This window comes from Ceratotherium simum, chromosome 25, assembly GCF_057802395.1.
Source record: "Ceratotherium simum simum isolate JZ-2026a chromosome 25, ASM5780239v1, whole genome shotgun sequence".
Lineage (NCBI taxonomy): Eukaryota > Metazoa > Chordata > Mammalia > Perissodactyla > Rhinocerotidae > Ceratotherium > Ceratotherium simum.
In genome coordinates this window covers 19047318-19069282 of record NC_141924.1, presented here as the reverse complement: position 1 = coordinate 19069282, position 21965 = coordinate 19047318, and the positions used below count along the sequence as shown (strand labels likewise).

The 21965-nt window shown below is 36.7% G+C and overlaps 1 protein-coding gene across 2 annotated transcripts in view; it reads right to left on the bottom strand.

The window, feature by feature from the left end:
- SLC41A2 (solute carrier family 41 member 2) overlaps positions 1-21965 on the bottom strand; it is a 126554-nt gene that overhangs the window by 90533 nt on the left and 14056 nt on the right. For both annotated transcript variants that reach the window (XM_004418052.3, XM_087449010.1), the window contains exon 2: positions 4596-5320. In XM_004418052.3, the coding sequence (XP_004418109.1) occupies positions 4596-5150 (555 nt within the window). In that variant the 5' untranslated portion in view covers positions 5151-5320. The remainder of the gene's footprint in view (positions 1-4595; positions 5321-21965) is intronic.

Genomic DNA, 21965 nt, shown 5'->3' with positions numbered 1-21965 from the left:
GATCATTCCATCTGCATTCCAAAACATACACATACTGCATTGGTAGTATAGTAATAAAATAAGGAATACTCAAGAGCTATACTATTATTTATTTCAAAGGAATATTCTTCACCATTGCGACAATATTGTCTTTATAAAATATAACAGGATCTCAGGGTTTTGTAGACATCAGCTTTCAATAATATTCTAATGATAAGTATAAATTTACCCAGGAATTTCTGGAAGTTCCAAAGGTATTAGTTTAATTTACTTATATTTCTCTTAGATGGATAGGTGGCTAACACTAACCTCATTTTACAGAGTCTTATAATAGATTAAGTCTATGGACAATCCAAGGTATGCATTCAGCATGTTATACAGAGAACAGGATTTATCCACAAGACAGGGATCTGCCATTTACCAGCTGTTTATTCTTGGGCAAATCATTTAAAACTATTTGTTTACTTTTAATGAGGGAAGAAAAGACAAGGAGCTTGAACTAGGTGATTTCTAAGGATATTTCCAGTATTGACATTCTATTATTTAAAAGTCTAAGTTTGATTATCAAAATTCAGGAATCTTTATAACAGAGGTAGAGTTTATTTTAATTCATTCCCTCATTTGACAAGGAATTTTGTCTGCTTTGTGTAAGGCATTAGGCTGTTTTTTGGACTGGGCCCTACTTAAGTAGGACAAAATACCCTGTTGCCTAACTACCCCACCCAACCCCACTTACTAGTCGGAAGAGAACTGGGATTAGTTTAGATTAGTGGTTCTCAAACTTTAGCCTGCATCAAAATCACCAAGAATACTTGTAAAAACAGATTGCTGGGTCCCACTCCCAGGGTTTCTGATTCAGTAGAGTTGGGATGGAGCCTCAGAATTTGTGTATCTAACACGTTCCCAGATGATGCTGACACTGCTGGTTAGGGAGCACACTTTGAGAGCCACTGATTCAGATAAACAGAAAGACCATAGAGGGATCAAGTCTTACATGCGAGGAATCACCACTCTAAAGGTTTTCTTGTCTCTTTTGCATACTTTTCCATCTCCATTTTCCTTGTAAGAATATCCACTCCTTCTCTTTTGAGAAGCAGTTAAATTCCTATTCCCCATGATTCTGGTGAAATTGCTGATCTGGGGATAGAAATGTAACTTGAACTGAGATAGAAATGTAACTCGAGTGGGCTAAGCACATTACTACATCTCCCCAGTCACATCGAGTGGTCCTAGGGGTAAGCATGTGACCAAAGACAAGCCAACTGCAGAGTTCTGCCCTAAAATTTTCCAAATTGAAGACGGAAGAATAGCTCATTCTTTCCCTTTGTAAAACAAACTAAAAGGATATGACCCCACCACTGTCAGCAGCTATATGCAATAGGAGAGAATGAGGGCAACAAACAAAATAGAAGTTGACGTGACAGACAGAGAGACAGAAGGTATCATAAAATTAAGTCCCTGATCTAGTTATATCTGAGGTAGGCTGTACACCTCTTCTTCCCAGTTACAAAAGACAGTGCAGTGCATTCTGTACTCTAATTGGTGCTTGACATGATCTTTTACTAAGTTCTTTAATTTGGGGCCCAGAATGAATAAAGGGATGTTGTAAGGCACAAGCACACAAAAGTAGCTTAGTTTGGGACAAAAGCTTACTCCTTTGGATAAGCTTAAATATGTAAAAGCAGGCATTGTGTATCCCTACAGGTCTTCTGAGTACCTCTACAGAATTCCTGTAGCACTTACTTTTTACCTCTAAAGGTACTTAAATATTCAGTCATACACTATAGTTATAATCTATGTATTTGTATTTCCCACTACTACAAAAAGGCATAGACTTTGGAGTAAAAATTCTAATTTGACTATCCAGAATATACAAATAACTCCTACAAATCAATAAGAAAAAGACAAACAATCAAACAGGAAAATGGGCAAAGAAACTGTACCAGTAATGTCCGAATGGTCAGTAAACATCATTAGTCATCAGGGAAATTCCCATTAAAATCACAATGAGATACCACCTCACATTTGCCAAAATTTCTAAAATTAAAGATTCCTGATACCTTGTATAAATAAGACTACAGAGCAATGGGAGCTCTCATATACTGCTATTTAGTCTGTAAATTGCTACAACCACTTTGGAAAACCATTTGACATATACTAAATTTAAATGTGTGCATATCCTAAGACTCAGAAATTCCATTTCTACATATACACCAAACAGAAATACACGTACATGAGCACCAAGAGTCTGGAAACACCATTCATCCCAATGTCCATCGACAGTAGAATGGATAAATTGTGTTATTTTCATCCAATGGATTACTATACAGCAATAAAAATAAATAAACTACAGTTTCATAAAACTTACATAATGTTGAACAAAAAAAGCCTGACACAAAGGACTATATTCTCTATACTTCCATTGCATAAAGTTTAAAGAGAATTAAGTAAAACCAAATGATGGTGTCTAATGATGCACCCTTATAAAGACAAAGAAGTACTTATCATAAAATCAGATTATTGATTACCTTTGGTGATGGGGAAGAAAGGGTAGCAACTAGAAGGGAGCACAAGGAAGACTAATGAAGTACTGGTAAGATTCTATTTCTTGACCTGGTTGATGGTTATATGGTTGTTTTTGTCATGAAGATTCACTGAGCTGTACATTTTTGTTTTTTACAATCTATATGTGTTAAATTTCACAATTAAAAAGTTTTAAAAGCACATTCAAATTAAATCTTTCAAAACATTTATGCTATGTTTTTATAATTTTTAACACTAAAGTTTAACATTATAAAGTCCTTAGGGCTAGTGGTGTTAAAGTTCATAAAATCATAAAAGGAACTTTTTCCAATTATACATGTTCTGTTCTCTCAAATACTATCAAGAAATAAGCAAACATTACATCAGAGGAATGTACACAATGAGCTATGTAAATGTTCCACCTAACAATCTGTACTCTAACATATCATTCCTATAAATGTTATTCTATAGCTAAATGTTGAGTGTTTCTTCAGAACATCTGGTCTATCAAGAAAATAAAATCAACCAAAACCAGCTTATTCATTTTAGCAGCTGTGATACTATTGTAATAACTTGAAACAACTATATTTCAAGTGGACAGGTAGGTTTGGTCCCTCTTCAGTATTATAGTCCGTTCAGAAATTCAATATACTTACACAGTACTTTTCATATCCTTTCTCCATCTAATAGTGGAAAAATTGTTTCTATCTATGTATGTTTTCCATTTTGATAACAATGTTATCTGTTGAAAAGTGTCTTAGAGTCACAAATGACCTGAGATTTCTTTTAGGGAGCAAACAATGAAAGACAAGGACACATTACAGGATAATGTATCTAACACCTTCCCAGAGCCAATATTTCTCTGATTGATGAAAAAACTGACAGTAACAGAATGCCACATTTTAACAATTTACTACTTTAGTAAGATAATTATATAACAGGTAATTTTGTAACCAAACTATGTTAAAAACTCCTACAAATCAATAAGTAGCATATACATTTTAGAAATGGAAAAAAGATACAAAAAAGTAATTCATTAAGAAGTATTCACATAAAAAATAAGCATGACTAATAAACACATGAAAAGACACTAAACATTAATAATAATTAAAGAATGTTAATTAAAATATGATAACATTTTCCTATCAATTGGCAAAAATGAAACAGATCAAGAATATCCAGTGTTGATAAGGGCATGGAAAAATAAACATACTTATATTTTGATGGTAGGAGTATAAATTGGTACAAACTTTTTGAAATCCAATTTGACAGCTATCTATAAAATTTTAAACACATACACCTATTCTAATACCCAGCAATCCCATTTTTAAAATCTATCCTATGAAAATATTAGTAAAAATGTGTAAAAAATATATTTATTAGGATATTTATCATATCACCAGCATGGGAGAATGAATAAAGTAAATTTTGGTATATACATACAATGGACTATAAAGTACTCATTTTAAAATGCAGAATATCTTTGTTACTAATTTGAAAGATGTCCAAGATGTATTATTAAGCAATGAAAATAAGTTACATAAAATTATATATAGCATTTCATTTTTTATTTTTGAAAAAAAACCTCTGCACATATATACATGTGTCAGCAAAGAAAAAAGTCTGTAGGTATGCACAACAAACAAACTCTAACAGTGGTGACCTCTGGAGGGGAAGAGAGTTTTGGTTTGGAGAAGAGGAATAGGGAAGACTTTTAATCTTTTATTTATTACTCCATATTGTTTGAATTCATTTTAATTAGTATATATTAATTTTTATTTAAAAATAAATAAGTATTTAAATATAACATTTTTGAGTTTTTCATTTAGCTAATTTACCCATTATAGGGTTGCTTTACTGCTGTAATACTTTACGAAGAATTACTTTACAGTCAGAATGAGACTGTTCTCTTATAACTTCTAAAGGAAACAAACAAAAAAACACCTAGAAATAGCAGATTCTCTACCAGAGTCAGCCTCAGTTCATTTTACTAAGGGATTAATTAAATCTAAAGTAAATGTTTGAGATTAGTAACCTACATAAAGCATTTGAAACAACAAACACAGTGAAGTTAGACAAAGATGAAAACCCACCTGGACTATATCCAAAACCATGCCAGCTGAAACTGTTCCAAAACCAGCCAGCAAAAATGGCACAAGTATTTGCAGTGCCATGACACCACTGGATTCCTTTGGTAATTTTTGGTTTACTTCCACAACGGCATCTTCGTCACCATCACTAGACGTATCTCCATCTTGTAACATGGCAGTAGTTTCTGACGTCTCCCTTCCGTCACAGTAATTGTAGGGGGCATAGTCATCATACTTTTGGCTACAGCTTGATGGTGTGTGCCCGTTATTGCCATGAAAAGACGCCTCTGAGAAACTGTGATACTCCATGTGTTGCTCTGATCTAATACTAAAAGTCTGTGCTGCAGTTGATAATCCATCTTGCCAAATGCCATTTGCTTTTTTGTGCCTGTCTTCCTGGTTTTTCTGGTAAATTACTGGAACCATACTCAACAATAAGTTTAAAAACTTATCAGATTGAACTGTATTTAAGCTTAAAGTCCAGTCTACAAAACCGCCTCCACTACTTGGACCATCACTTATTTTATTAGTAATAGATCTTCCTTTACTATTAGTCATATTGTCATCGCAAAAGACCCTGTACTCCTTAGATCTCAAGCTTCGTGAACCATAGCAGATGAATCAGAACCACAGAAATGCTGGTTTAAATTAAGATGTTGACTTCATTTTGCAGCAAATAATGTTTCCACTAATAAAAGATGTTTAAAACTTCCACAGAAGGATTGGATCTGGAAAGAAAAAAATAAAATAATTTTAAAAAATCAAATTAAATATCTTGATACTTAAAATTTTCATAGTTCAAGGCATAAAACACATGTTTCTAAATAAACCCTAAGGTACTGACACTGTACTTCGTGGGCTTAACACATAACTGCTTTGTGCCATACAACTGCTCTGTACACAGAAATATAATACAGAGCTATTTTTTGTGCTCACTCTTGGTTAAAAGTGTTTCTTATCTTTGCATACTTTATGAAATTAATACCTAGGTAAGTCTTCAACTGTCCCTGAGGTTCTACAGTGGACAAATTTATTAAATAAAGTGATGGCTTCTATTACTATAGAGAGGTCTCAGAATCAAAGTGCTACAAGACTTTGCATATGCTGGTACACAATAAAAGGTAAGGTATATGGAATTACATTTTAAACATATTAAATAATAAATCATGTTCCTTTATTTACAACTTAATATACATTTTAATATAATATACAATATACATATACACCCAGCCTATTTTATACGTCCAAGAGCATCCAAGATCAAGAAACTGGCACTGACAACCAGTACGATATCCATAGACTAACAAAAGATCCTCTGCACAGAACACCAGAAGGCCTGAGAGATCCATACATCTAAACATCTAAAGGTGGGTGGACTGGACCTTGCAGAGGCGGTGGAACCAGGGAGGCAGCAGCAGCAGCTCCCAAGACCAGAGGCTCCAAGAACTGTGGCAGCACCCACAACCAGAGGCTCCAGGAACTGTGACAGCACCCATGAACAAAGGCCCCAGGAACCGAGGCAACGTACAGGACTGGAGGCTCCAGGAACTGCGGTGGCACCCGTGACCCAGCCCCTCCTTTCCTGATAGCAACACCTGCAACCCCAACCCTCTCAGCAGCATGGACTGCACCTGAGACCCAGGTACACCTGGCAGCGGCAACAGTGCCCATGCCCTGAGGTTCCAGGAACCACGGTGGCACCCAAGACTAGAGGCTCCAGGAAGCACAGTGGTGCCCGCAACCCAGGTACCCCACCCCTTGCCGTGGCGGTGGTGCCTGTGACCCTGGCTTGCCCTGCAGCTGCAGGGACACCATGAACCCCGAATTCCTACAGCAGCAGTACCAGCACCCCCGGAAAACCCAGGAGCAGTAGTAGAGGCAGCACTCATAGCAGCAGCCCCGTGGCCACAGCAGTGCCCGAGGCAAGAGAGAGCCAAGTAGCGGCAACAGGAGAGCCTGTGACTCCAGTCCCCCCCAGCTGCAGCAGCACCTGCAACCCCGGCCCCCCAACCCATAGCAGTGGTGCTTGTGGACCCAACAACCCCAACATGGTGGAGGTGCCCCTGACCCTGGCTCTCACCACCCGCCTGCCACGGTGGGGGAATCTGCAACCCAGATGACCACAGAAGCAGCAGAGGTGCTCACCAGCCTGGTGACCCTGGTGGCAACACCTGCAACCACAGCGACACCGGAAACAGCAAGTCACCAGCAATCTCGGAGGCACAGACAGCACAACGAGGGCATGGATGACACCTCTGACAGAGGCAGTGGAGGGAAATGCTGGCTCTCAAATACAACCAGAACCAGTTCAGAATCAAAGTAAACAAAACCTTACCTAAATAAGAAAGGTGTCTGCTACTACAAATGTGCTAGAAGAGGAAAACTCATCAAGCACCATGAAAAATTATAGTAACACGGTATCACAAAAAGAAAATGACAGTTCTCCAAAAACCAATCTTGAAGTCATGCAAGACTGCAATCTAAGTGATAAAGAATTCAAAACAGCTGTGATGAAGAAACTCAACATGCTATAAGAAAACTCAGAAAGACAGTTCAGTGAGCTCAGGAACAAAATTAATGAATGGAGGAAGTACTTCACCAAAGAGATTGAAACTCTGAAAAAGAACCAAACAGAAATTCTGAAGCTGAAGAACTCAATAAATGGGATGAAGAATAAAGTAGAAAGCAATGGAAATAGAGCAGACCATATGGAACAGAGAATTAGCAAGTTCAAAGGTATAAATCTAGAAATGATTCAGGTGGAAGAGGAGAGAGAACTAAGACTAAAAAAATGAAGAAATTCTATGAGAAATATCTGACTAAATTAGGAAAAGCAACATAAGGATAATGGGTATCCCAGAGAGAGAAGGGAGCAGAGAGCTTAATTAAAGAAATAAGAGCTGAGAATTTCCCAAACCTAAGGAAGGAAATGGATATACAACTAAGTGAAGCTAACAGAACACCTAATTATCTCAATGCAAAAAGACCTTCTCCAAGACACCTTACATTAAAACTGTCAAAAGTCAATGATAAAGAAAGAATATTAAAGGCAGCCAGGGAGAAAAACCCAATGACCTACAAGGAAAGCTCCATTAGGCTATAAGCAGATTTCTCAGCAGAAACTCTACAGGTCAGAAGAGAGTGGAATAATATATTCAAAATATTGAAAGATTAAAAACTGTCAGCCAACACACAGATCAATGGAACAGAATTGAAAGCCCAAAAATAAAACCACACATATATGGACAGCTAATATTCGACAAAGGAGCTAAGAACATACAATGGAGAAAGGAAAGTCTCTTCAATAAATGGTGTTCGGAAAACTGGACAGCCACATGCAAAAGAATGAAAGTGGACCATCTGCTATTGCCATTCAAAAAAATTAACTCAAAATGGATCAAAGACCTGAAGGTGAGACCTGAAACTATAAAATTCATAGAAGAAAATATAGGCAACACACTATTTGACATTGGTCATAAAGGAATCTTTCTGGATGCCATGCCTACTTGGACTAGGGAAACAAGAAAAAATAAGCAAGTGAGACTTCATCAGATTAAAGAGCTTCTACGAGACAAATGAAACCAGAATCAAGATGAACAGACAACCCACCAGCTGGGAGAAAATATTTGCAAAACATATCTGACAAGGGGTTAATCTCCATAATAGATAAAGAACTCACACAACTGAACAACAAAAAAACAAACAACCCGATCAAAAAATGGGCAGAGGAAATGAACAGACACTTCTCCAAAGAAGATACACAGATGGCCAATATGCACATGAAAAGATGTTCAACATCACTAATCATCAGGGAAATGCAAATCAAAACAACACTAAGATATCACCTCACGCCCATTAGAATGGCTATAATCACCAAGACAAAAAACAACAAATGTTGGAGAGGATGTGGAGAAACAGGAACCCTCATATACAGCTGGTGGGAATGCAAACTGGTGCAGCCTCTATGCAAAACAGTATGGAGATTCCTCAAAGAATTAAAAATAGAAATACCCTATGATCCAGCGATCCCACTACTGGGAATCTATCCAACGAACCTGAAATCAACAATCCAAAGAGGCTTATGCACCCCTATGTTCATTGCAGCATTATTCACTATAGCCAAGAAGTGGAAGCAAGCCAAGTGTCCCTCGACTGATGATTGGGTCAAGAAGATGTGGTATATATATACAATGGAATACTACTCAGCCATAAAAAAAGACAAAATCGTCCCATTTGCAACAACATGGATGGGCCTGGAGGGTATTATGTTAAGTGAAATAAGCCAGAAAGAGAAAGACAAACACTGTATGATCTCACTCATATGTGGAATATAAACCAACACATGGACAGAGAAAACTGTATTGTGGTTACCAGGGGCAATGGGGGTAGGGGGTGGGCACAAGGGGTGAAGGGAGACATATATGTGGTGATGGACAAACAAAAATGTACAACCAAAAATTTCACAATGTTATAAACTATTAAAACATCAACTTAAAAAAAACTGTCTGCCAAGAATACTCTATCCAGTAAAGATATCTTTCAAATATGAAGGAGAAAGAAAGGCTTTCCCAGCCAAACAAAAGCTGAAGGAGTTCATTGCCACTAGACCTGCCTTACAAGAAATGTTGAAAAGAGCTCTCTTACCTGAAATGAAAAAGCAAAGGTATACAAAGCATTAAGCAAGGTGATAAGCAGATAGACAGAATCAGAAAATTGCAACTCTATATCAGAATAGATTAGTAAACACTTAATTATTACACAAAGGTTAAAGGGAAAGGAAGCATTAAAAATGACTATAGCCACTTTAATTTGATAATGAACTCAAAATACAAAAAGGGACAATTTGTGAAAACAAAAACATAGAAGGGGAAGAAGAAAAGGACAGAACCTGCCTAGGCAAAGGAAGATAAGATGCCATCAGCAGAAAAAGGACTATCTCATCTATGAAATCTTTTACACAAACCTCACGGTAACCACAAAACAAAAATTCAGAGCAGAATTACAAAACATAAAAAAAGAGTAAACAGAAACATATCACAGAAAACCACCAAAATGAAATGGCAGATAGAAACACAAGAAAAAAGAAACAACGGAAATATAGAGCAACCAGAAAACAAAAGATAAAATGGCAGTATTAAGCCCTCATATATCAATAATCACTCTAAATGTAAATGGATTGAATTCACCAATCAAAAGACACAGAGTGGCTGGATGGATTAAAAAACAAGATCCAACAACATGCTGCCTCCAAGAGATCCATCTCAGCTCTGAAGAGAAACATAGGCTCAAAGTGAAGGGATGGAAGATGATACTCCAAACAAGTAGCAACCAAAAGAAAGTGAGTGTAGCCATACTTATATCAGACAAAATAGACTTCAAGCCAAAAAAGATAACACGAGACAAAGACGGACACTATAGAATGATAAAGGGGACAATCCATCAAGAAAACATAACATTTATTAATATATATGCACCTAATGTAGGAGCACCAAACTATATAAAGCAACTATTAACAGACCTAAAGGGAGAAACTGACAGCAACACAATAATAGTAGAGAACTTTAATACTCCACTTACATCAATGGATAAATCATCCAGATAGAAAGTCAACAAGCAAACGTTGGCCTTAAGTGAACCACTAGACAAGATGGACTTAATAGATATATATAGAACATTCCATCCAAAAGCAGAAGAATACACATTCTTCTTAAGTGCACATGGAACATTCTCAAAGATAGATCATATTCTGGGAAACAAAACAAGTCTCAATAATTTTAAGAAGACTGAAATCATACCAAGCATCTTTTCTGACCACAATGGTATGAAACTAGAAATCAACAAGAAGAAAGCTGGAAAAGTCAGACATATGTGGAGACTAAACAACACGCTACTGAACAACTAATGGATCAACAAAAAATTAAAGGAGAAATAAAAAAATACCTGGAGACAAATGAAAATACAACATACCAAAATCTATGGGATGCAGCAAAAGTAAGAGGGAAGTGTATATATGTATAGCAATACAGGCCTATCTTAAGAAACAAGAAAAATCTCAAACAATCTAACACTACACCTAGAGGAACTAGAAAAAAGAACAACAAATGAAGCCCAAAGTCAATAGAAGGAAGGAAATAATAAAAATCAGAATGAAAAAAATGAAATAGAGACTAAAAAGACAATAGAAAAGATCAATGAAACTGAGAGCTGGTTCCTTCAAAAGATAAACAAAATTGACAAACCTTTAGCTAGACTCACTAAGAAAAAAAGAGAGACGGCTCAAATAAATAAAATCAGAAATGAAAGAGGAGAAATTACAATGGATACTACAGAAATACAAAGGATTATAAGAGAATACTATGAAAAGCTATATGCCAATAAATTGGATAACCTAGAAGAAATGGACAAATTCTTAGAATCATATAATCTTCCAAAATTGAATCAAGAAGAAATCTTGAATAGACCAATAACTAGTAAGGAGATTGAAACAGTAATCAAAAAATTCCCCCAAAATAAAAGTCCAGGACCAGGTGGCTTCTCTGGTGAATTCTACCAAACATTTAAAGAAGATTTAATACCTATCCTTCTCAAACTCTTCCAAAAAACTGAAGAGGAGGGGATGCTTCCAAACTCATTCTATGAGGCCAACATTACCCTGATACCAAAACCAGACAAGGACACACAAACAAGAAAATTATAGGCCAATATTGCTGATGAACATAGATGCAAAAATCCTCAACAAAATATTAGCAAATCAAATATAACAATACATTAAAAGGATCATACACCATAATTAAGCGGGATTTATTCCAGGGATGCAAGGATAGTTCAACATCCGCAAATCAATCAATGTGATACACCACATTATCAAAATGAATAAAAATCACATGATCAACTCAATAGATGCAAAGAAAGCATTTGACAAGATTCAGCATTTATGATAAAAAAAAAACTCTCAATAAAGTGGGTATAGAAGAAAAGTACCTCAACATAAGAAAGGCCATATATGATAAACCCACAGCTAACATCATACTAAACAGTACAAAACTAAAAGCTATCCCTCTAAGAACAGGAACAAGACAAGGATGCCCACTCTGACCACTCTTATTCAACATAGTATTGGTAGTCCTAGCCAGAGCAATTAGGCAAGAAAAAGAAATAAAAAGAATCCAAATTGGAAAGGAAGAAGTAAAACTGTCACTATTTGCAGATGACATGATTTTATATATAGAAAACCCTAAAGAATCGACCATAAAACTACCAGAAATAATAAATGAATACAGTAAAATTGCCAGGTACAAAACCAACATACAAAAATCAGTTGCATTTCAAGACCCTAACAATGAACTAGCAGAAAGAGAAATCAAGAATACTATCTCATTTACAATCACAACAAAAAGAATAAAATACCTAGGAATAAATTTAACGAAAGAAGTTAAAGACCTATACACTGAAAACTGTAAGACATAGTTGAAATAAATCAAAGAAGACACAAGGAAATGGAAAGACATTCCATGCTGATGGATTGTAAGAATAAACAGAGCTAAAATGTCCATATTACCTAAAGCAATTTATAGATTCAAAGCCATCCCTATCAAAATCCCAGTGACAGTTTTCACAGAAATAGAACAAAGAATCCTAAAATTTATATGGAACAATAAAAGACCATGAATAGCCAAAGCAATCCTGAGAAAAGAGAACAAAGCTGGAGGCATCACACTCCTTGATTTCAAAATATATTACAAAGCTATAGTAATCAAAACAGCATGATCCTGGCGGAAAAACAGACACACAGATCAATGAAACAGAATTGAGAGCCCAGAAGTAAACCCACACATTTATAGACAGCTAATCTTCAACAAAGGAGTCAAGAACATACAACGGAGAAAGGAAAGTCTCTTCAATAAATGGTGTTGGAAAACTGGACAGCCATATGCAAAAGAATGAAAGTAGACCACTATCTTACACCATACACAAAAATTGACTCAAAATGGATTACAAACTTGAATGTGAGACCTGAAATCATAAAACTCCTAGAAGAAAACATAGGCAGTACACTCTTTGACATCGGTCTTAGCAGCATCTTTTTGAATATGTCTCCTCAGGCAAGGGAATCAAAAGAAAAAATAAACAAATGGCACTACATCAGACTGAAAAGCTTCTGCATGGTAAAGGACACCATCAACAGAATGAAAAAAACACAACCTACAAATTGGGAGAAGATATTCACAAATCATATATCCAATAAGGGGTAATATCAAAAATACATAAAGAACTCATACAACTCAACAACAAAAAAATGAACAACCCAATCAAAAAACGGGCAGAGGATCTGAACAGACATTTTTCCAAAGAAGATACACAGGTGGTCAACAGGCACATGAAAAGATGTTCAACATCACTAATTATTAGAGAAATGCAAATCAAAACCACAATGAGATATCTCCTCACACCCAGCAGAATGGCTATTATTAAAAAGACAAGAGGGACCGGCCCCATGGCCTAGCAGCTAAGTTCAGTGCACTCCATTTCTGCAGCCCAGGTTCAGTTCCTGGGCATGGACCTATACTACTTGTCGGCGGCCATGCTGTGGCAGTGACCTACATACAAAATAGAGGAAGACTGGCACAGATGTTAGCTCAGGGCAAATCTTCCTCAGCAAAAAAAAAAAAAAAAAAAAAGACAAGAAATAAGTGCTGGAGAGGATGTAGAGAAAAGGCAAACTCATACACTGCTGGTAGGAATGTAAATTGATACAGCCACTATGGAAAACATTATGGAGATTTCTCAAAAAATTAAAAATAGAACTACCATATGATCTAGCTATTCCACTTCTGGGAATTTATCCAAAGAATATAAAAATACTAATTCGAAAAGACATATGCACTCCTATGTTCACTGCAGCATTATTCACAATAGCCTAAGACTTGGAAACAACCTAAATGCCCATTGACGGATGAATGGATATAGAAGATGTGATATACATAGATATACATATATATCTATATATGATATGATATGTAGATAGAGATATGTATATCTATATATATACACACACATAATGGACTATTACTCAGCCATAAAAAAGATGAAATCTTGCCATTTGTGACAACAAGGATGGACCTTGAGGGTATTACACTAAGCAAAATAAGTCAGATGGAGAAAGACAAATACCATTGATTTCACTCATATGTGGAAGATAAAGAAACAAACACATAGATACAGAGAACAGATTGGTGTTTACCAGATAGGAAGGGAGATGGGGGGAGGGAGAAAGGGGTAAAGGGGCACACGTGTATAGTGATAGATGGCAATTAGACTTTTGGTGAACACAACATAGGCTATACAGAAGTCAAAATATGATGTACACCTGGAATTTATATAATGTTATAAATCAGTGTTATTTCACTGAAAAAAAAGACTTTTTTAAAATAAAAAAACTATTCAATTAAAAAAAAAAAGGAATACAAAAAAGAAATTGCCACTGATTTGATAAGGGATAGATGACCCCACTGCCTAATTGAACTGCCCATCCACCAAACTAGACTAAGAATTGTTGCTGTCAGTACTGCTGCTTCTAATGAAAATTATCTTCAATATTTCTTTTCAATGCCTTAGAATATCCATCTCTTCTCCTTGGAGAGGAAGATCACTAGCAAGGAGAGGCAAAGAGAAAAAGAGAAGGGGCTATGCAGGGGACAAGTGAGTGCTCGGGCCTGGCTCATCTATTTCATCATTCACTCACTTTCCTTCCTTCCCTCCTGTGATTATGGAGGGGTCTTGGAATTCCCGCTGGAGAACATTCTCAAAATATAGGTTCTAGGACCCCAGACCCACTGACTCAGAATATCTATGTTTAAGGCCTATCTTTTTTTTGTTTTTTTTTGTGAGGAGATCAGCCCTGTGCTAACATCTGCCAATCCTCCTCCTTTTTTGCTGAGGAAGACTGGCCCTGGGCTAACATCTGTGCCCATCTTCCTCTACTTTTATACGGGACGCCGCCACAGCATGGCTTGCCAAGCAGTGCATCGGTGCGCGCCCAGGATCCGAACCTGCAAACCCCGGGCCACCGCAGCGGAGCGCGCGCACTTAACCGCTTGCGCCACCAGGCCGGCCCTGGCCTTTTTTTTTAAGTGCCCCAAGTGATTATGGTGCAGACTTCTGTAGACTTGTACTGAGAATCCAATGAGTAGATGAAGTACTAGTTGCCATTTTTTGTCACTTGCAGGTTGATCAGTATACAGAGAAAGTCAGTGTTTAAAGAAAATCAGATGAATCAAACCAATGTCCAGACTAAAGCAGAGAAGAAACCAAGTAGTCCCAGAAAGAGAGAGGCCAGAATAGCTGCCTGAGAGCCTTCCACGTAATGAGAGGCTCAGCTGTACTTCGGGAATTTATGAGATTCCTGGCAGCCTGTTGTGACTTAGATTGAGTTTCTGTTCCTTCAACTCATTCACCTCTTTTTAAACAGTCACAATTTCACTGCCTCAAAGAGACCTTCAATCAAACAAAATACAAAACAAACCTCAAAGGGATTGAACTTTAAGACAAGTCTATTCCCCTGAAGGGCCAGTGACGGATAGGCAGTTTCTTCTTCCTCTTGAAGTGGAATTATCTGGCTGATCAAAATGGAAATGCAGAAAAATGCAGATAAACCAGAAAGAAGGATAACAGTATTTGTATCACCATTTAGTCACCCTTAAGGTCAGAAAGCTTAAAATGCATCCTCAGGAAACTCGACCAACTAACACTAAATAGAAAAATGGAGGAGAGAGAAGGGAAAAAAAGAGGAATTTCCCAAGACAAGTCATCCCTCTCAGAATATCTGCAGGACATGGCTAAGCACACAGTCTATGGTGAGTGGGCCAGCAGGCTCCAGATGCAAAAACACGCCCAGCTCATACTTTTGCTCCTAGTATTCTTACTTTAGTAAAAGCTATTCAGAAGGTTAGATGGAGAGATGGATACTCAACCAGGGCCACTGTGCACAGAGACCATACAGAGCCTTTGTGTAAGTTTAAAAAGGGTGCCTCCCAGAAAAAGGAAGCCCCAGGAGTGGAGCCTTGGGCTGGATTTCAGCCCTATGCCATCCCCTCAGCCAAGCACCCTCAGGCACTGCAGAATCTGCGTTACCTTACACAGCAGACTGGGCAGTTGGGTGAAATAGTAAACCATGCTTAAAGAACATAAAACACAAATGGCAGGCATGTATTTTTGTTGTTGTTTGCTCAGCATCTTTCCCCAGTTTTTTAGCTAATGCTATCTCCATTTCCTGTGTGAAACTGTCCTTCCTCTATTCCATGAGGTTCCGGTAGATCTATGGATCACAGTACCCTACCCTCCAGACCACACACTGACAGGTGAATCGAGCAAGATCCAAGTCCTTCCCTGGAATTTCATACATTTGTTGGCTTACTATCTCCTGAAAGCCTACTAGATCTGGGGTTACAGTTAACAAAATAGGCACCGTTCCTGCTTCTAATGGATTTTACTTTGTAGTGGGGAAGAAAAAGAATCAGGTGAGCAAATAAATGAATGAGATAATTTGTGATAAAGGCTATGAAGGGAACAGCTGATTTAACAAAGAGTGAATGACTTAAAGGGCTACTTTAGAGGAGAAGGCCTCCGGGATTCTTCTCACTTCCCTTTGAAATGACATAATTCTGAAGCTGTCACTACGTCTTCCTTCTCAAAGAGTTCCCTCTACCACCACCACCACCACCACTACCACTTGGAAGAAAGCCCATCGACATTAGAAGAGGATCCACAGAGAGAATCAGAGCTAGGCAATGATGAGAGGGTCCTGACAACATAATTAGAACCTCTATTTCATTTATTTAAAGCTCATTCCACTCCCGCTCTTCCCAATTACACAGGCCAATAAATCTCCTTCATTGCTTAAGCTATTCTGAATGGTGCTTCTGTCCTAACAGTTGTTTCTTTAATAATGCAATTTGGAAGTAATAGAAATTCTCTTCTACAGGTGCATACCATGGACCATATTCTCACTATCTTGCACTGAGGAAAATGTGTGTTTTATTTTATCCTTCATTTTATCTAATTAATGAGTGATCATCAGTTAGTCTAATGCCTGCTTATTAACAAGGTCTATTACCTCCCTTAAAGACTCCTTAAACTTTCTTCCTTAAAGAAATAACTTAGAAACTCATTGAATAATGGATTACAATCAAAATACTTTGTGGTTGATTTAAAGTGGGTAATGTACATATATGCCACTAAATAAAAATCGACTGCTCCATACTGTGATTCATCCCTGAATGAGTAAAAACAACTAAAAATTTTAAAAATAAGTAAATAGAACTGGGCAAAGTTTCCCCTGGCTTTACAGTGCTTAAGTTAAAGAATGCCAGTGGAGATATTTATGGGTCACCCTTTAGCTACTATTAATCCAGTACCAACATAACTGAGAATACAGTGTCTTTAAAACTTTAGTATAGTGGCGTAGGTTTACATTCTGAATCTTCTTTGTAACTTATAAAGCAACAAATCTCTAGGAAAAAAGAATCCACTGTTTTATTCACTAATGGCCAGTATTTGCACAAAACAGCAGTTAAAAAAAAAAAGCATTAGCAGCAGGTACAAGTAGTGTGGTTAAAATTGTCGCTTAGGACTTTTTATTTCCAAATTGCTATATGAAAAAAATTATTTACCTATACTGTTCATATAACGTTAATGAAAATATCAGGTATGATTCAAAAACCCTAGATTGAGCAGCTGTATCAAATGCTGTTATTTAGCAGTTTTGTTCCAAAGACTCTTTAGGTTCTATGCGCAGCCAACGCAGGGGCAACTCTATTTTAGCGCCTTAGACCTTTGTGACTCAAAGTACGGTCTATGGTCCAGCAGCACTGGCATCACCTGGATCACCAGAAATGCAGGATCTCAGCTCCCACCCCTATCCCAAACTACTGAATCAAAACCTGCACTTTTAATAGCCTCCCAAGTGATTTGTGTACACATGAAAGTTTGAGAAGCACCTGCCTGTACATTCAAAAAAGAATCTGATTTATATCCATTAGACTAAAAATTAGATGTTGTCAGACTTTCAAATGTGAACAAGGACGTGAGCACTGGTAACACATACAACACTACTGGTGTAAGTGTAAACTGATACAACTGCTTTGGAAAACAATTTGGTGTTATCCACTAAAATTGAAGACATATATGCCCCCATTCCAGCAATTCCACCCCTAAGTAGATACCCCGAAGAAACTCTTGCATTGTACACCAGAAGATACATAAAAGAATGTCCTTAGCAGCATTTTCATACTAGCAAAAAAACTGGAACTAACTCAAAAGAAAAGGTGAATTGTGGGATATTCATACAATGGAATATATGAAGAAGGGTACGATAAACACTAATTTCAAGAGAATGGTTATATTTGGGTAAGTGGCATAAAAGCATACAGGGGGCTCCAAAGGTATTGGTTACATTTTTTCAGCTTGGTACTGGATACCTAAGTGTTTATTATTGTTCTTTAAACTATTCATATACAGTACATGAGTGCTTCAGTATGAATGATATCATGTCAGATTTTATTACTACTCCCAATTATTGTTCTCCTCCTATAAGAGATTATCTCCACCTCTTGCCCTGTTACTTGCATGGTCTATGGGAGGATTATACTTCCTCATCTCCACTGACATCAGGCTTGGCCATGTGACTCGCATTTGCCAATGGAATGAGAGGAGCAGCGACACTTACAAGCACAAACACTTCAGCTATATCTTCTTTTCCCCCTGTCATGAGAATGGCGTGTCTTAGTAAGTGCTGCTTCTTCAGACTGGTCCTGGGACAAAGGTACAATCAGGGCCACAGCTACTGCAGCCAATCCGCAGCAACCCACAGGCAACATGTAACATGAGAGAGAAAGCTTTGCTGCTGAAAGCCACTGAAAGTTTGGAATTGTTTATTACCACAGCATGATCCAACGAAAGCTAATCAAAAAGTATATATTTAAAAAAGGAACCTGACCCACAGATTCCTATCCATTTTAGTTTAGGAGAGTCTCTCTGCCATGCTAAGCACTTAAAGGTTCTGTCTATGATTAAAGAATTTTAAAACAGTGGTTTCCAAACACCAGTCAAATTTCTCCCCAAATTTTACCAAGTTAAAAAAAATCTTTGCCACCTCATGCCTGTTAGAATGGCCATCATCAAAAAGACAAGAATTAAGAAATGCTGGTGAGGATGTGGAGAGAAGGAAACCCTTGTGCACTGTTGGTGGCATTGTAAATTGGTATAGCCACTATGGAAAACAGTATGGAGGTGCCTCAAAAAATTAAAAATAGAACTACCATATGATCCAGCAATTCCACTTCCGGGAATATATCAAAAGGAAATGAAAACACTAACTCAAAAAGACATCTGCACCCCCATGTTCACTGCAGCATTATTTACCATAGCCAAGACAGGGAAACAACCTAAGTGTCCATCAACAGATAAACGGACAAAAGAGTTGTGGTAAATATATATTGGAAGGAAATATTATTCAGCCATAAAAAATGAGGAAATCCTACCATTTGCAACAACATGGATGGACATTAAGGGCATTATGCTAAGTGAAATAAGTCAGACAGAGAAGGACAAAAAGTGTGTGAGCTCACTTACATGTAGAATATAAAACAAAACAAAACTCATAGAAAAAGAGATCAGATTTGTGGTTACCAGAGGCGAGGTGTGGGAGGGGGAATTGGAGGAAGGCAGTCAAATGGTACAAACTTCCATTTATAAGATAAATAAGTACTTGGGATGTAATGGACAACATGATATAATGTACAACAACTATAGTTACCACTGCTCTATAATATATATGAAAGTTAAGAGAGTAAATCCTAAGAGTTCTCATTATAAGGAGAAAATTTTTTCCATTTCTTTTTATTGTATCTATATGAGATAATGGATGTTAACTAAACTTACTGTGGTAATCATTTCACAATATATGTAAGCCAAATCTTTATGCTGTACACCTGAAACTCATACAGTGATGTCAATTATATGTCAATTAAACTGGAAAAAAACTAAAATATATATACCTTCTAAAAATATATACAAAAAAAATCTTTCTCTAAAAAATAAGTGTGTATTTTAACACTAAAAATGTAGAAAGGACAAAATCTCAGACTAAAAGACAGCCTTTCCATTGAACACATTTAGATTTATGACCAACTCACTCTTTGTTCCCTGTGAAAGCTTTGTCACGGGCCCTGGGTCTACAGAGTTATGTTAGCAAACTATTGACTTAAAGGAAAATAAACTAATACCAGACACTCCTCATGAATTCAACTTTAGTTATAAAAAGAAACATTAATGCTAAAATTGCTTATTTTTAAAAATTAAGAAAAGGAAGTATATTGTATGTATATTGATTTATTTAACCAATATCTCAGAAAATCTGTTCAATGTGCTGGAGGTGGCATTCTGTTCCATTGCAAAGGTTAAATAATACACTTGAAAAATCAGCAGAGCTATGAGTTAGCAGGCCTAAGGCATGCCTAATTACTAAGAGAGGCATTAAATGAGAGTTTAATACTTTGTTATCCTCCCATAGCATAAAAAAGTTCTGATGTAATCTATACCAGTAATTATCACATTTAGTCAAAAGTCTCAAAACTTGTCGATCAGGTAGGTATTTTATATTTGTATAAATACACATAAAACCACAGTACTATCACAGTACTATATATGATGGTTATTATACATTTTACCTTTGGCACTCTGAAAGCGTGCATACTGCTCCTTTCATTTTCTCTGAGTATATGTCTTGTATGTTTCTGATTGTTAAATGTAGATAGTTACCAAACAGGATGTATTATGTGGTTAAACTAGCTTTCGGAGAGGTCATGTCAAACAAAACTAGACCTTAGCTGATGTTATACAGATTATTTCCTTGTTTTATAAAAAATTTTGGTACATTCTTTTGAATAATACCTAGTAAGTAATTAATTGTTTAACTGTATAATAGGTTCATAGAGAAGGATTATGTCTATTTAATTTGCCTTTCGCAGCACCCAAACAGCAGGATGACTTTATGGCTGCTTGGTTTTCTTCAACTATTTTCATTTAAAGATCCAAAACTGTGTAAACTTAAATCCTCACCAATTTCTCTCAATGACTAACTCCTTCCATTTAAGCAAAACTATTTTTAAAAGTCTTGGTAGCCTTTTAGAAATCAGTTTCATCATCTGAATTCTTCAGCTTCTCTACTTCTTATCCAAAATTCCCTTTTCCTGAAGAATTTACCATCCAATCACCTTTCTTAGCACATATCCCAAACAGCTCTTAATCATCCCTTTGGTTTTCTCCTGCTCTCTCTGATGCCACTTTCTGCCTTCCTGCCATGACCTCATTGCTAAACCCTTCTCCCTTGAGAACTCATCAGAACCCATGAGGACACCCTAATCCCATTTATGGGGATCAAAGAATTTGACTACTGAATCATATTAAAAACTCTCTTCTCCATTTGAGCTAGCACTACAGCTATTACTAAAAATCATTCTCATTTTTAACCCTTTGATTTCATTACTCTCATCCACTGGACTCCCTATATGGCTTATTTTTGGTTCCTGTTTCATATTGACTCAAAACCTTCTAGATTTCCTAAACCAGCTAAATTATTATCTCTAGTCTTCTCTAAGCTTCTTTTATTCAATCAAATTTCCTTTCTTCAGCTTTCCTACTTCTATACTTTCTACCAGCTTGTTCCTAAATCCAGGAACTTTCACCTCATTCAAAAGGTGACAATAAAAATATACTACCTTAAAGAAATCTACCCAAATTAATGTAGGATTAAGGGTACAGAAAGGAAAGAAATTAAATGCCAAAACACAGCCAAAATTAAATGCCCAAAACACAGTTAGCAATTTTCCTATCACTCATAGTTTTAAATAGAGAATTTTTAAAAATGAAAGGTATTCATTTGGTCTTCCACTGCCAATTCCCACATGGCAGAGATGACATCTTGTGTTTTCTGTGATATTTAATATATCACTTGACCCTCAAAAGTTAAAAATCATTATGGTGATGTAAAAGAAATCTCCAGAATTCCAAATGTACTCTCGCTGCTTGGCAGAGGTATGATTCATGGTATCCAGTTAAGAATGTACTATAATTAGGAAAAAAAACAGCATATGGATCTGTTCTGCTCATTTCCTGTAGCTAACCAAGGAAAAGGAACTATCCCATAGTAACAATTCCAAAGAACGAAGGTGCCCAGTCAATAACTGTCCCACAAACTTTATAGGGTGTAAGTCTCAAAATGGTCCAAACGACAGCTGTTATAGTAATTTACGTACCTTATCTTATACTTTTTATCACTGTTTCATTTAAAAGTACTTGGAAACTGAAATATAAGAA